General features: G+C 43.2%; 1 protein-coding gene across 2 annotated transcripts in view; it reads right to left on the reverse strand.

Annotated features, from left to right (window-relative positions):
- Positions 1–855: 855 nt before the first annotated feature.
- PIAS1 (protein inhibitor of activated STAT 1) overlaps positions 856–16,170 on the reverse strand; it is a 53,848-nt gene continuing 38,533 nt past the window's right edge. Inside the window, exons 5-14 of one of the 2 annotated variants that reach the window (XM_018069584.2) lie at positions 15,367–15,457; positions 14,727–14,861; positions 11,618–11,723; positions 10,138–10,211; positions 5,984–6,144; positions 4,874–5,004; positions 4,413–4,590; positions 3,195–3,337; positions 2,935–2,972; positions 856–1,220 (exon numbers count right to left, since the gene is read on the reverse strand). In XM_018069584.2, the coding sequence (XP_017925073.2) occupies positions 924–1,220; positions 2,935–2,972; positions 3,195–3,337; positions 4,413–4,590; positions 4,874–5,004; positions 5,984–6,144; positions 10,138–10,211; positions 11,618–11,723; positions 14,727–14,861; positions 15,367–15,457 (1,354 nt within the window). In that variant the 3' untranslated portion in view covers positions 856–923. The remainder of the gene's footprint in view (positions 1,221–2,934; positions 2,973–3,194; positions 3,338–4,412; positions 4,591–4,873; positions 5,005–5,983; positions 6,145–10,137; positions 10,212–11,617; positions 11,724–14,726; positions 14,862–15,366; positions 15,458–16,170) is intronic. The other variant, XM_018069585.2, reaches the window with a different exon arrangement.

Below are 16,170 nucleotides of genomic sequence, written 5' to 3' on the forward strand. Positions count from 1 at the left end.
GATCATCGAGTCCAACTCCTGCTCCTGCACAGGACACCCCAAAACCCACCACGTGCCTGAGAGTGTTGTTTACACACTCCTTGAACAGGCCTGGAGCTGTGACCACACCTTGGGGAGGCTGTTCCAGTGCTCAACAACCTTCTCCTGGGATCCAACCTAACCCTCCCTGACTCAGCTTTCCTGCCTTTCCCTCAGGTCCTGTCACTGATGAACTTGCCACGTGCTTGATTGAAGTGTGGAATTCAAAAGTTGTCTCAATAAAGGGTCACACAGAGATGACAAAAAAACTCCTAAAAAACCAAACCCACTCCTGAAAGGCTCTGTCCTGCAAACAGAAGGGAAGCAGAGCAGGGTCTACTCTGCTTTAAGCATAATAAAATCTGCACTGAATGTGGGATGGGGGAATTAAGATTCCACCACCGAAGGGAAATGTCTCCAAGAGGAGAAAAAACCCTCTCTCCCAAGTTTGAACTTTTAGAAGTTCAGCTCCTTTCCTGGTTATGTTACTGTGAGGAAAATAATGCCATTTGTGTCCAAACTAGAGGGGAAAAAAAGAAAAAGAAACTCACATGACAAATGCACAGGTGTAAAATCTTCAGCATCCATAAAAATGAACTGAAGCTCCTTGTTTTTGTTATTTTTTTGTTGGTTTTTTTGTGTTTTTTTTTTTCTTATTTTTACCAGTGAGGCCATCTTAGGTTTATATACAAAAGTAAAACTGAAAATATACTTTTGTTCTCTGTACACGTAAATTTTTTTTTTCCCCCTAAAAAAGGAAAAAAAAAAAAAAGAAAAAAAAAAAACGAAAACAAAACGAAATGAAAAAAAAAAAAAAAACAACCAAAAACCAAAACAAAACTTTGTCTTATGTTTCTAACATAAAGTAAAAACCAAGCACAAAGATTTCCTCTGTCCAAAAAGGATCAGTCCAATGAGATAATGTCTGGTATGATACCAAAGATTGACGCCGTGTCCGTGCTGCTCCTACTTGCAACGGGATGCCCATGATTCTCTCGCAGGCTGTTGGAGGAAACAAGACTGCTGTTACTGCCACTATTGCTACCATTTGTGGCTGGCAGGGAACTGCTTCCTCCTGCATTGAGCTGATCGAGAAACATCTGGGATGAAGTGTAGGGGAAAAAACGGGAGTGTAAAAGTTCTTGATCATCGGACGCGGAAACCGCCGCGGCTGCGGCGGCAAGGAGGGAGGTGTTGTAATGCTGGGGGGAAAAACAACAAGTTAAACTTCAGACACAGGACAGGTCGGATTCAGAGCAGCACAAAGGGAAGGGGTTTGTTAAGCTAAAGCTCTGCTGGGTTCGGGGGTTCACGAGGTTTGCGGCGAGGGGGGCGATGCGGAGGAGTTTGAGCTCCACGGCCCCGCGTGGCTAAACCAAGAGGGAGTGGCTGCAGAGTCCTAAAACTGGCTTCACAATCCTAAAACTGGCTACAGAATCCTAAAACTGGCTTCACAATCCTAAAACTGGCTACAGAATCCTAAAACTGGCTGCAGGATTTCAAAACTGGCTTCAGAATCCTAAAATTGGCGTCAGAATATCAAAACTGGCTGCAGAATCCTAAAACTGGCTTCAGGATTTCAAAATTGGCTTCAGGATTTCAAAACTGGCTTCAGAATCTCAAAACTGGCTTCAGAATCTCAAAACTGGCTTCAGAATCCTAAAACTGGCTTCAGAATCCTAAAACTGGCTTCAGAATCCTAAAACTGGCTTCAGAATCCTAAAACTGGCTTCAGAATCCTAAAACTGGCTTCAGAATCCTAAAACTGGCTTCAGAATCCTAAAACTGGCTTCAGAATCCTAAAACTGGCTTCAGAATCCTAAAACTGGCTTCAGAATCCTAAAACTGGCTTCGGAATCCTAAAACTGGCTTCAGAATTGCAAAACTGGTTTCAGAATCCTAAAATTGGCTTCAGAATCCTAAAATTGGCTTCAGAATTTCAAAACTGGCTTCAGAATCCTAAAATTGGCTTCAGAATTGCAAAACTGCCTTGAGAATTCCAAAAGGAATTGGAAATGCTGGTGTTGGTAAGAGCAAACACTGCCAAGGGAACACACACCCAAACCAGGAAGGAAGGGGAAGCAGCAGCACTGTTTTACCTCTTCAGAAAAACTCCCTGGTGGCAAAATTCCCCGAAATTCAAAAAAAAAAAAAATATTGTGCCATCCCCTCATCAACCCCAGCTGGGGAAACTCTGTGAAAAATGCATTTACAGCCAGTTTATTCCCATGGGATGGAGCCAAGGCTGTCCCAGGTTATTCTCTCTGGGGCAGCCCCTGAAAGGCAAGAGCTATCAGGAATCAGGTTTTAAATACAACTTTTCTGTGGGGCAATTTTGCTCTCAGTGTTTCTTTCCACTGTGATGAAACATTCAGGCTGTTCAGCCTTGCTCCCCAACATTTTCTTTCAGAGTAATTCACTTACCTGTGTTTTAGTGAATATTCCTAAATCCAAATTCTAGAGTGCAGGCTCTGCTCTTAATTAAGATATGAAAGAATCCCTCTATATTTAGTGCCATTTTCCTGCTTAGCACTGCAGGAAGGGCAGGTAAGACACCCCAGCCCCTTCTTTTCCTGGAGGAAAAGTGACCCAGCAGGACTGTCCAGAGTCCCAGGGGTGGGACCTCAGGGCTGGAAAATGAAGGAGGTGCTGCTGCACCTTCAGCCCCAGCCCAAGGTCATCCCACAAGAAAAACTGGCTGCTGAGCTTAACCCAACTATTTGGTTTTTGTTGTGCCTCATCCTTCACCTGTGTTTAGGCAATGCTTGTCTTTGGTCACAGTTTGTGTGGATAAAAGAAAGCTGCAGCCTCCCTAATTTCACACCTACATCATAAATCTGCTCCTACACAGCCAGGCCAGCAAGTCCTGCCTTGGAAAAGAATGTTTGCCACAGGACTTGATTTGCCTTGACTTACCTGATTGTCTCCTGACAGGAAAGGGAAGAAATCTAAACCTGTGAAGAGATTAAAAAAAGAAAAATTAAGCTTCTCAAAACGAAAAAAGAAAAGCACCTCCTCGTTTCTTCACCATTTATTTTGAAATAAAACCAGCATAACATTGATGACACTTCAGATTTTTTTCACTACCAGAGATTTTAACCTATTTTTGTTTTTCTTTTACAATAGTTACTATTGCTTGGAGAGTTGTATTTAGAGGTGCAGAGCCAGAAGCTCACCTTGCAAGTCATAAGGCATTGGTGTCATATGGAATGGATGCCTGTAGTCTTGGATAAGTGATGTGTTGATGTAGCTGGTGTCAACAGCAGGAAGGCTTGGTGTTCTTGACACAGGAGATGCTTGATGGGGTAAATTCAAAATGCTGCAGGAAACAAAAGCTTGTTACAAACATAGAATAGTCTTGGCTTTCTTGTTGTCTCATGCAGGGGATGCTTATTTTCAAATTTAGCTCCTAATTCAAATTTAAATTTCAATTTTCCCAATTTAACTCCATGATCTAAAATGCATCAAGAACTTTGTGAAAGATGTGCAATTGTTAAATGTCAAAGCTTCACAAATGCCCCTCAATGGATCTTGTAGGGAACTGGAGGAAACATGAGCAACACATGTTCCCCAGGCTTTCCCACAGGAAAACCCTTTATCAGGAGGGTTCATTCAGTCCAAGACAGGTGAAATTCAGCAAAATTAAAAGGAAAGTTCAGTCTCAAAGAGCAGAAACTGAGGACTCTCCCTGTAAATGGTACTGGGATCTCTGCTCTAAATATGTTACTGATACTCCCAAGCCAGGACCAGACAATCCCAAAGGAATCCTGAACCCCAAACCCCCCCCAGGAATCAGTGGAACAACACAACACTGATACCCTACAAGGTAATCAGCAAATGAGGACAGAAAAAAAAAAGGTCTTGAGGAGTTTGAAGTGGTCACTGAGTCACTCCCATCCCTGGGGAGGAATCACTCCAACAAAAGGATCCCTCTGGTTTAGGCCTGGTTTTGATCCCTGGATATTTATGTAAACCAGGAGCTATTTCCAGCCTGGCTGTTCAAGTGGGACCAGGTTGTGGCAAACCCCAAACCCTCCCACACCACACTCTGCTTCTCCTTGCTCTCTCCAAAGGTGCTGCTTTTCCAGTTCCCTATGGAAGAAAAGCACTCCCAGACTTGCAAAAAACAGACTTGGAAGCCACAATTTTTTTGCACCATTTTACACCATTTTCACAACTATAACTGAAATATTTCATTGTGTTGCACACTTAACAACTCAAAGTTGTGATTCCCATCTTAGGCCTTGTGAGTTGAGAGCAAACCCACGTGCTCTAAGCTACTACATGAGGATATTCCCCAAATACAGAACTTTCCAGATGTAATTTACTTTGAAATTTATGACTTCTGTCCATCATGAGCATATTCTCTCTGCACTGGCCTATTTCATCCTCACCCCTTATTATTTAATGGTGATGCTGGAGATATGGAAGGACAGCTCCTCTTGGCAGATGGTTCCTCCTCCTCCTCATCTGACGAGCTGTCGATGGTCAAATCGATCACTTCCACTTTCTTATTTTTATTTGACTGTTGGTGAGAAGACACCTGATGTTCCAAGGAAGAGCTTATGCATCCTATACAAAGTAAGTCAACAGGAAAAGCTGCAGCTTAAACCAACACTACAATCAGAACATCACAGTTTATTATAAAGCTGTAACTCAAGACGACAAAATTACACAACGTTGGTTACCTTAAAAGCCCCAAACAGGTATTACTCAAGTACTTGTTGTCACAAATGATCATTAAAGCTACAAATATACATCTAAAAATGAGCATTTTGAGAGCTTAAAGGACCATCAATACTCAAGGGTTCCCACTGTAGGAACTTCAGTCCACACCCCCCAGAACGTGACTTACCATCCACGCCGTTGTAAGATGCTGTTACTTCCTGCACCTCCTTCTTGGATCTCATGGGAGCCCAGGATCCATCCTCCTTAAACTGAATTTCATCACAATCTGTACAAAACTTCAGGATTTCCATGAACAACCTGGCCACAAAAAACATTTGATATCAGTCCTCCAAAAGAGCTCGGTTCCTTTTTTCTCCTCCAACACCTTTATTAGTCAATGCAAGTCTGAATCAGCGTTAAAACAAAAGCTTTCATTGCTCTGCCTTTCTCTCATCTGCTTCCTTGACAAAAAGGAACCATGGGAAAAATTCCAATATTATCTAAGAGGAAAATGTGCACATGTATTTCAAAGCACTGGGGTTCTGTTTGTCTCAGGGTTTTAGTTTTGCTTCTGATGTTTTTGTTTGTTTGTTTTGGCATTTTTTTCTGGGTTTTTTTTTTTTTTTTTTGAGTCAAACATTCTGAGGTATCCTCAGAAGCCTCAACTTGTTCTCTTCCTTTATCACACTTTGGAAAGAAGATTCTTCTCTAAGAAATTCAAATGCAAACCCAGGAATACACACCTGGCACAGACCAAGCCCAGATTTCTTTATTTTTTTGATGTTTTGCAAGGAGGCAGTACCAGGGAATCAATCTCTGTGTCACTTTGTATAGATGGCAACTCCCCAAGTGTGAAATTGTACATGGAATTGTACATGGACTTGGAGGGCTGGCAGGATTTATTTGCTCTAACGTGTCTGCTATTAAAAAATACCAGCTTTGTGCAGTTGCTCCATTAAAAGAATATACAACATGTGCTGTTTTCACCCAGGAATTCAGCACTACAGACCATGGCAAAAAAAGGCCATTTTAGGCAGGACAGCTCAAAAATTTACCCAGGATTGGAAGGAATACCTTTCATTATTATTAAATTTAATAGTTTGATGAGCACAGTTCTTCCAGAACGTTGAATGAAGAGGTATTTGGTCATTAATTCTTCACCAACAGCAGGGAAATTAAATAATATGATGAGTGAAAACAAGTCCCAGCCAGATCACCAGGAATTCAGAGCCCTGGACGTGGACAAGGAGCAGAGGGTGTGAGGCACACCCTTGATTTGGCTTCAAGCTTTACTTACCCATCAATAATGAGATGTTCATAGGGAGCCTTCTTGTCACAGACAGGGCAAACCCAGGTTGGTTTCTTCTCGTTCATCTGAATATAGAGAGTGGCATCAAAGCACTGCAGGTGGGAACAGGTCAGGGCCCTGCAGGGGATGGTCAGACGCATCTTACCAAGCTGGAAGAGAAAAAAAAACAAGAAAACAAGATTAAAACAAGACTGTGTTGTTTTAGTATTAAATTAACCATCAAGGGTTTCCTGTCTGAAAAGGGACAGGTTGAGTTTTACTCCAGAAGACTCACACAGATCTGAGGTTTGATCAAAATACGTGGCACATCCACTGCTGCCTCATTCCTGTAGGTTTGAAATGGCATCAAAGTGAATAAAATCATGTTTTAAAGAATATTTGGTCAAGGAAACTAAGAATACAACCTTCCATATTCCTGAAACAAAATACAGAGTTCACTGAGCACCTGGAACATACCAATCTCCTGGATGGACCAAAGAAAGAATTCTTCTTCTTTAGTATTTTACCATTAAAGTATCATTACACTGAATGCAAAATTGATCAGACAGTGAAAAGCATTTCATAATTATCTGAAATAAGTTTCCCTCTCCTCACAAACCCCAAGCAGTTGTTCTGTGGCCAAGTGCTTACACTGCAGCTTAGGAGAGGCCTGGACTGACCACACTAAAGGTAAGAAGTAGGAATGTCTAAACAAGGCTTTTCCCACATTAAAAACCAACAAAACAATTCTTTATTAAGAACTGTTTATACTAAGGAGTTTGGAGTTATATCTATTTGGCTAAAACATACACAATTCCAGCAGTGGGTGGGAGTAGAACTGGTTTTAGGCCTGGCTCAACCCAGCCCCGTGGCCAGGCTGATCCTGAGCAGTACAAGAGGGATGCCACAGGATGGCACCAATCTCCCAATATCCCCAAACTCAAAACAATCTCAAGAACAAAGGCTCCACTCACAGGCCACCACTTCCTCCATGATGCTTTCATTTTTTTTATTCCCCTTAAGCAGAAATCCCTCCACCCCATTCCCAGCAAACCCGGGGTAGCTGCAGGATCTCGCTTGTTTTTCCTCCCTCTGACTCAGTCACTTCCCAAACTCCCCAGCAGATGGGAGGGGGGCACAGAATTCCCAGGAGAGCCCCAGGAGTGGTGGCAGAGCCTCAGCCCCACGGCAGGAGATGCTTTTTGTGCCATGTGTTTGGCACCCCCTCCCCCCAAAGCCATGACCAAGCACATTATTTCCATCCCATAACCAACCCCAGGCACAGCCAGGCCCCCTGATCCGTGTCTGTCAGGAATCCTGAGCTCCCAGATGGTGGGTCAATGGCTCATTTGTCTTTTGGGCACAGTCAAGTCTCCCAGCTCAGGGAGCACCAAGAGTAAGGAGAGAAAACCTGGCTGGTTCTCTGTGGCTCCAAATGAAAATCAGGAAGGTGAGAGACAAGTGTTGCAGGAAGGACATAAATACCCATTCTCCTGGGGGGAAAAAAGCAGGTTGAAACCAGGAACATTTTCCCCAGGTTTTGGTATAAAACCTGAGCCTCTGATTTCTCAGGAGCAGTTAAATTTAGCCAAAAATCAGCATATTCAGTGTTAACAAGTTGCTGCTCCTTTCCCGTTTTTGGCATTAAATCCCTGGATCAGCTCTGCCACGCTGGCCAAGCTGGGGCAGAACTGACAACAAAAAGGTCCTAAAAGGAGGGCTGCATCCCAACTTTGGGAAGCCTGTGATTCCCAGCACTGGGGCTGTTTGATTCCTGCCTCCTGGCAGCCAAAGAAACGCTGCATTAATTCCTTTTCCAAGCACACAAAACCCTTCTATCTAAAACCCGTTCTATTCTAAAAAACCCACCCAAAGCAGGAGCTCAGGATTTGTAAACAAATCCCCCAAAAACCCCCAGTAAAAGGCTACATTTGGAATTTCTGCTCAGTTAAATATTTGCTCCGGCTGCAGAGCCTGGGATTTATTTATTTGTACTTCCAGGGGGAAAAAAAAAAAAAAGAACATGAATTCAAGTGTCTTCCTGAAATGCAGGCTCAGTCCAGCCCCTTTGCTGCTGTATCCTGGATGGATCCAGGCAGTAGTTAAGGGCAGTTTTCCCTCCCTGGTCTCAGAGGCCTCTGTGCTATAAAAAGCTCGGGAGCAATCCAAAACAAATTCCCAGGAAGCTCCTCCTCTGTGCTGTTCTGAGGGCAAAATAAAGGTTAGAGAGACTAAACCCAGCACCCCCAGTTATTTTATTGGATAGAAATCCCAGCCAGGAGAGGGGAGAGCAGCACCCCCACGCTCTCAGAGCTGAAGGAACATCCTTCTCCTCATCCCTTCATTTCTCATTCTGCTCCTGGAGACCAAATCAGCATTTTCAGGGTGTGTTTTCAGAGCATTCAAGCTGGAGAAAACAACCACAAAAATCCAAGACAAAAAAATCCTCCCTGAGCCAAATGTTTATGAATTATCAAGTAAAAATCTGGAGGCTGTAAATGAAATTACGGTCAGACCTGAGGACAGTCTGAACCGAGGTAAAACCTTTCTGTTCACAGGCTGAAAGGTTCCATCTCTGGCCCAATGAACCTGGGATGGATTATTCCAAGAGCTGCAGTAAAATCAGGCAGCACTGAATAAGGAACACACTGGAAAAAGTCAAGTGTAACTGTTTTGTAGGCATTAAAATGACAAATATACTCAGAATAATCTGCTATATTCTTTGGTTTGTACATCTCTCACAAATATAGTGCATTTGAAAGAGGAAATTCTGGCAAAGGTGGGAATTCTGAAGAGTCACATCCTACTGTCTGATGCTGTTTTGTTGTTTTAACCCTGGCAGAACTCAGAGAGCAAAAGAGAATTTGGCATCTTGAGGCTCTGCCAAACCTGCAGTCCTAAAGGGAAAATTGGAGGGGATATTCCTGCTCTAATCCCAACCCACCTGAACTGCACCCAGAGGAAAAAAGCACTGCAGAAGAGCTTTCATCAGAGTGGAGGCAACGAGGACAAACAGAAATGTGTCAGAAAACTCCCATGGAATGGTCTGTAAACCATCACTTGGACAAATCAAATACAACTGAAGTAAAAATCTGTATTTCTACAGGAAATCTTTCCTACAGATTAACTCTACCTTCCTTACAGATTCCTTATCTTCCTTAGTGTTGATGTGGAGAAAGTCTGAAGACTGAAGATCATGACAATACCCCATTTAAAGATTTATAAGAACACGCATATAAAAAGCAACCACGATGTTAATTGTGCTTTTTATGAAGCAGAACTCACGCCTCTAAAAGTTTATCTTGAAGAACATATTAAATAGCTGGAGAAATAAGCTCCAGCTCTGCAAGAATAAAGTCAGTTTAGATTGTTCTTGTTTAGATTTTAAAACTGAGAATTTCATGTCCAGCTCGAGCAGATTGAGCCAGACCAGGAAACAGATGTATCCTTAATCTTGGAAAGAGGTTAAAAAGTTATACTGCAATAAAGATATTATGTCAGTCGACACACAGAGCAAGTATTCTGAAGCACTCCACCTGAAACAAGTCCCAAAAAAGTGCATATCATGTTAATATTGTGCATTTTACCACTGACAACATAAACCCACTGCATCTACTTGGTAAAAGAACATTTAGTAGGTCAAGATACAGGTTGTCTGTGCCACTTCCACCTTCTTTGGAACTGTTTCTCCCACTTCAAATTTGGAATAAAACAAATTTTGTTTGAACAACCTCTAGGAAACTGCTTTATTTTTAATTGAAGATTATTAAATCCTCAAAATATTGAACATAAAATCGATTTCAGATGCTCAACACTTTGACTGCAGGCACTGACTGAAGAGTTGCTTTTAACAGTCAGGTTTCCCCACCTTACCCCTGAGAGTGGTTTTATCAAATCTGCACACTCAGGTGATCAGATTGAACCAGATTTAAATGACACATTTAAATGTAAGCTTACCTATATTTTGAATAACATCTCCAAGCTAATGGAATCCCTGTTTCCTCAGGGGTGTATCACAGGCTTTTGATGCACGGTGAGAGATAATTTTCTAACCTCACAAAGTTAAACCAGGTAAACACAAGGTAACCTCTCCCACACACACGTCCCAGAACAGTCACATTTTAACCAGAATCACTTTGGAGGGAATAAAAAAAAAGACTTACTGGGCAAAGAAGAGACACTCTTAAGCTTGTTGTTGCTATTTCACTGTCTGGATCAGCAGTCAGCTTCTCTTTAACTGTTATTTGAAAGAAAAAAAGGTTGATTTTATGTTAATTTGAAACATAAATTGGATGATAAAGAAATAATACAAGACTGAAACCATGTGCTAAACTTTCTACTGGAAGCCAGAGTCTGACTGTTGCTCCAGACCCATCCCAACAGACTTGACTCTCTAGAAAGCCCAGAAACAACTGGATTTAAGAAAGTGAAAAGCAGAAAAGCTCATCTTAAACCAAGATCCCTAGAAAATGTACTTGTACAGAGATGACTTTTCTCATTTACAGGCAACTTGGAACTTGACCATTAGTTAAAATCCACCACCAAGATGAGCTACATTGATTTCACTTCTAACTTCAAGCACATGAAGTGAATGTGTTAACAACTCTCACACTCACAAGGACCACTGTAAACCCCCAAAACAGTCATCAAGTGATCCTGTGATTTAAAACTGAAAAGCAAATGGAGAAACAGGGAATCAGAAACACTCTGAAAAAAATCTGAGTTTTAAATAACTGCAGTAAAATATTAGAGCCTTTCATCTCTAGAGTCTTTCACCTCTCCCCATCCTCTGCTTTTACTTACAAGCTTTATAAGCAGTCACTCATTAAATGAACAAATCAGCCCCATTTTTTCCTGCTCTGAACTGGCCCTACACACTCATTCTCACCTTGTACACACAGAGTAGTAGCCACCTGGAAACTCTAGATTTCTGTGCCTTTAAATCAAACTGCATTAGCACAAGGTAATGCCCAGCACTGTGGAGCATTTACTGCTGGACTAATTTCTTTCTTGTGCTGTGTAAAACACATTATCTGAGCATAAAAGAGTAAGAACAGTGATCAGGTGTTGGTATTTTCACCCTCTCCCTGAAAAACAAACACGCAGCAGTTTTTGCTTTCGTTTCTATTACACAAACTTAGCCCAACACGTTGTTGTCAGAGAAAACAATAAGGCAGCAAATCTCCCACTCCAGTCTGGAGGGGGTTGGGAGGAGGATTGTGCTGGACATTCTCCCTCCAGGCTCCCTGCAAACTCTGTGCCAGAGGAACAAAAACTGTGCTGATGAATCCTTTCCTCCTCAGCACCCAGGTTCAGTGTCAGGCATTTAGTTCAGCCCGAGGTGCTGAATTACCAGTTAACTGTATAAATACAGTTGTTCCATTCTGAAGAAACAAAGCCAGTATGGCTGAACTGAAAGAGATTCTCTTGCATTTTTCCCTTCCCAGTGTCAACAGGGTTCCTGGACTGGCTCCTAATCCAAACAAAGGCCTCTGAGTCTTTGAATTGGAACTGAATACAAAGAACACCACTATCAGATTCCCAAAACCCAGGGAACTGTAGGAAGTCCAAACCTCGGGCGGCACAGTGCTGTTTGAAATCTCCCTTTAAAAAGCTGTTTTCCCTGTTAAACATCAGACATACTCAGGGCTCTGGAGTGATCCGGGTTCCGAATTCCCTTCGCTCGCAACCTCTGCAGGAGCACCGTGGAGGACAACTGCTTCACCAGGTACACTGCCATGGAATAGTTCTGGGAACACAGCAAAACATCACAGGAAACACTGATTTCATCAAAAACCAGCTTGTATTTTATACCACTTGTTCTGGGTTCCTAACAGGCTCGAGACGGCAAAGTTTTCAGAGCAGAGAAAACCCCTCGTGCTCCAGGAAGTTCACAGGGCTGGAGTCTGGGATGCAACACAAGTGACTTCATGCTTTACTCAGATTTAACTGCAAACCAAGCTATTAAAACAGCATTTAGGACACTTCTGGAAGTTTTACATCTCGTTCAGGACATGCAGCCCCTTTCAGCAGGGTAATTTTACATTATCCCCTGTCAGTGCATCTAATTTTACAGGGATGATGTGAGGTACTGCCCCTGTGTCCATGTATTTAAGGGAAGCTGTCGGGTCAAATATTATCAGAACTTTTCCTTTTTGTTTTTTTTTTCTAGTAAAAGCTTATTTTGTTTTCAAAATAGGAAAGTGAGCAGTGATACCTCCTCTTCCAAAGGAATACCTAAAAAGATGTATCACCTGCAGGATCTGCTACTCAGTCTGGAAGCACTGCTCATCTTTTCCTTATTTTGCTGCACTTAGCTGTGTCTGAAACAAGAACTTCACTGCTGAAGCAGAACAGCAGAAAGGCAGTGAAGGAGTTCAGGAGTTCAGAGGGGCCAGGACGTGCTCTGGAGAACCAGCCCAAGAAGTCACCGCTCCCATGTCCTGTCCTTCCCCTCCCAGGAGGTCGGGTCACTTCCCCACCAGTCTCAGCAGAGCTGACCCTGCCAATTTTCCTTATCCATGCCAGGGAAAAGCCATGGATGCTCCTTTCTGCCAATACATTGGGATCCAAGCAGGTTGGATGCAGAACTCCAACTCTGCCAGGCCCCCCTTCCCTCGAGGGCCAAGCTCTTCCTGGCATCGAGTTCAAACCACAGCCTGGCATTTCTGAAGCTCTGATTTTTCTTACAAGCTTCTAAAAAAGCAGGTTATAAATGTCTTTCTAAAAATGTGAGATTGTACTGTGCATTCATCAGCAACACCCCAAAATGGAAAGGACAAATCTCGTGTTCTCACATTAGGGCACATCAATTATTTTGATATAAACATTATTGGCTAAACCTGTAGCTGCATTCATACAATTTAAATTGAAAAATGAAAGGCTTCCCCCCAGCAACTGCCACATGTGTTTTCACTTAAACAAACAAAAAAAATCCATACAATTGTGACATCTACTAGGTTTTATTTAGGATGCCACCAGCATGCAAAGGCGGGGTTTCAGTAATATATCTCACCACAAAATTACTCAAATTGAAATGGCATCAGAAACACCACATTTTAAATATTTCATTCTTACAATGACTGCTTCTCACATCGTTAAAAACCACTACTGCTTTAACTTGTTTGTTTAATGCCTCAATTAGTATAGAAGTTAGAAAAATGCTAATTAACGTTGTGAAATTATTTACCGACAGCTTGAATCTACAAAGGCAGGAACTCGCCCAAGGCAGCTGGTGCAGAAGGCTCTTGAAACAGATTGTGGAAAAATCCTAGAGATGACTCCAGGAAAGGTAGAGAGCACCAGTTGGGACATGTGAGTGACTCTTGAGGGGAGGGGAAGAGGGGAATCCAAATTTTGTATTATATGGGCAGACCCAGAAATAAAATAATTTAACTCTCAAAGAATCACTTTAGGATTGTGGCTCAGAATCACAGGATGGGTTGGGTTGGAAGGAGCCTTAAAACTCATCCCATTCCACCCCCTTGCACGGGCAGGGACACTTCCCACTGGACCAGGTTGCTCCCACCTGGATTTGAGCACTTCTGGCACCTAATGCTCCTGAGAAGTTACCCAATATGTTCTTTATAACTGAAATATCTGTGAAGCCTGAGAACCAACTAGTTCACAGGAGACTAACTCGGAGTGCAGGGCATTCCTCCTCCCTAAATCCTCCCTGATCTTCCCAAGACTCAGAGCAATATCAGGATCCATCCCCTTGCATGGAGGCACTTCTGCAGTGTGAACCAAACCAGTTCTGGTACCTGCAGCTCTCATGAAAAAAAAAGAAGGTTTTTCTGAAGGATCATCCAGCCATCATTTATTCCACAATCTGGATGGAGATTGTTTTCTGCTCCACAAGAAATCCATCCCGAAATGTCCTGGTGGTGTTCTAGAGCTGCCCATTGTGCAGGACTGGGCTGTAAGCATTTTTCCAGGCTGGATCAGGACTCCTGGGCTTTGCACACTGACAAATTCTTGGACAAGGTTTCACCTCAGGACAATTCTCGGCACTTCTAATAACAGGATGGTTGCAGTGGCACCAGCACACGCTGCCCCTGGAATGCCCACCCAGCAGGTTTGGTGCCAGCACTGAAAGCACTTCACTAATTCATGGACTCATTTACTGAAGTCACTTTTTGCAGCATGTTCCAGATTTAATTAGTCCAGTGGAACATCAGCAATTTTACAACACCAATTGTAACGTTCTCCCCACAGACACACACACAAAAAAAAAAGTGATAAAACCGTGAGTTTTTAAATATGAAATGTAAGAATGGCAGTTGTGAGAAGAGAAATGTAAAAAAGCCAATGAAATCTGCTGGGCCCTGCTGAGCTGTGATGCTTTGTGTCCACACTCACAGCTCTAAAGGGCCACTCTGTCCTGAATGTCACGTGCTGGGTACAAGTCAAAGCCAAGATAAGGTTTGTCGAGCCCCTGAAGTCAGGAAGAGCTTGAAGTCTGAAGTTTGGCCAAATCAACAAACAAAAATCTTATAGGATGTCTTGATCTTGTTATCTGAGCCCTCAGTGAGTCACAAAGGTGGGTGGGGGGTGAAGAGGGAGAGCTCACACCACAAAAACGTGAGCGCACTGATCTGAGGGAGCACGTCCTATCTCCTGCCATCAAGGAATTCCATCAAAAGAAGGAACAGTCCAGTGCAACTGCACCAAGGGCTTTCTGCACAATTAAACCTGCTTATCTTTCAGATCTTTCAAAGCACAAACTGCCAAGGTTTGAGCAGCCACTTACTCTCCCGATCTCCGCGGTCCAGGAGACAACGATTGTGTTTGGTACCGTCGTGGACAACCTGACGAGTGAGGTAATGTTGATTGGTCTGCTGGGGCGCTTTGGTTCAACACCATTTTTGGTTGGTGGAAGGTAGCCCTGGAAATCAAAGCATTTCATCTCTCAGATACACACATAAAAAAAAAAAAAATTCAGCATTGCTTTTGTCTTCTTCTCACCACGACCCTGCCTGAGCTGCGTCCCACCCGAGCCAGGCTTCGACTCAAACAGAGAGAGGGATCAGACAAAGTATCAGGTGTTTTAGAAGCTCTTTCTCCTCACAGAGAAATCTAAAATCCCTGCCCATGGAATTTTAAAAGGCCCCTCTCAGCAGTGCTACTGAACCTGCCTGGCCAACACTGCCCACTCCAACCCCCTGCGCTGCCCCAGGACTCTCACTGGGGTTTGTCAAACACAAAAATACACTGTCATGGCTTTTGGAAATGAATCTTCTCCTAAGAAACAATGTACTTAATCTTTTCTAGTCATTCAAACACTCCAGAACGTGAAAACAAAGGTTAGGATAAATTTTCAGGCTAATTGCTGCCAGACAGTTCCTAGTGATGCTACCCAAAAACGTGTATCAAAAGAACATCTTACTTACTGGAAGGCTGCATGGTTTCCCATTTACTTTCACACACAGATTGGGTGGGAAGTGATCTTCTTGTGGACAACTGGTTTCTGATAAACAAAACCTAAAAGCAAAGAGCTCCCATCATCTTTCACTTTTAAAGTGACTTCAAGTGACATCTCTTCCTAGAAGGAATTTGTTTTCCACTGGGCAAGGAAAGCACGACAGGTCTTGCTGAACACAGTCCTCCAATTAGCTGAGCAGGAAAGCCCCCCAAAATTACAGCGGCTCAAGATGGCTGTGGGTTCCTCCTCAGACTCCCTGAGTTCCTCCCACTGACTGACTCCTTCCCACAGGCAGGTTCCTGCTACAAAAGACAGCTCATCCCAGTTTCTTTTCTGCCTTTTCTCCAGACCTCTTGACACAAGTCCAGAGCTTCACAAAGGACAAAAGTCAGGCTCTTCCACTGTCCTTTCTCCAGGCAGCTGTTGAGGCACAGCCATGGAACCCTGAGGCCTGTGGCAGATCTCTTAGTTCAGGCAGTTTAATTTATTTACTGAAGTTCAAACAGGCTTATTTGCTGCTGGATCCAAGACAGGACACACCCTTCCCTGTCCCAGGCCAAGATAATGGACAATAGGTAAAGGACCAAGAGCCTCTCAGCTCCCCTGGATTCCTTCCAGGGGACCTGTTCCATCCCATCAGGGTACAGCTTCTCAAGGCAGCTGCTCTCAAAAAGGGGGAGCTGACTCTGTCCCCCTTTTCCCTCATTCCCTCCACATCCCTTTGTCCATCCAGTTCCACACTGAGCCAACCCAGCTTGTTGATACAGAGGAT

This window comes from Manacus vitellinus, unplaced genomic scaffold (assembly GCF_001715985.3).
Source record: "Manacus vitellinus isolate BGI_N305 unplaced genomic scaffold, ASM171598v3 scaffold_16_pilon, whole genome shotgun sequence".
In the NCBI taxonomy this organism is placed as follows: domain Eukaryota; kingdom Metazoa; phylum Chordata; class Aves; order Passeriformes; family Pipridae; genus Manacus; species Manacus vitellinus.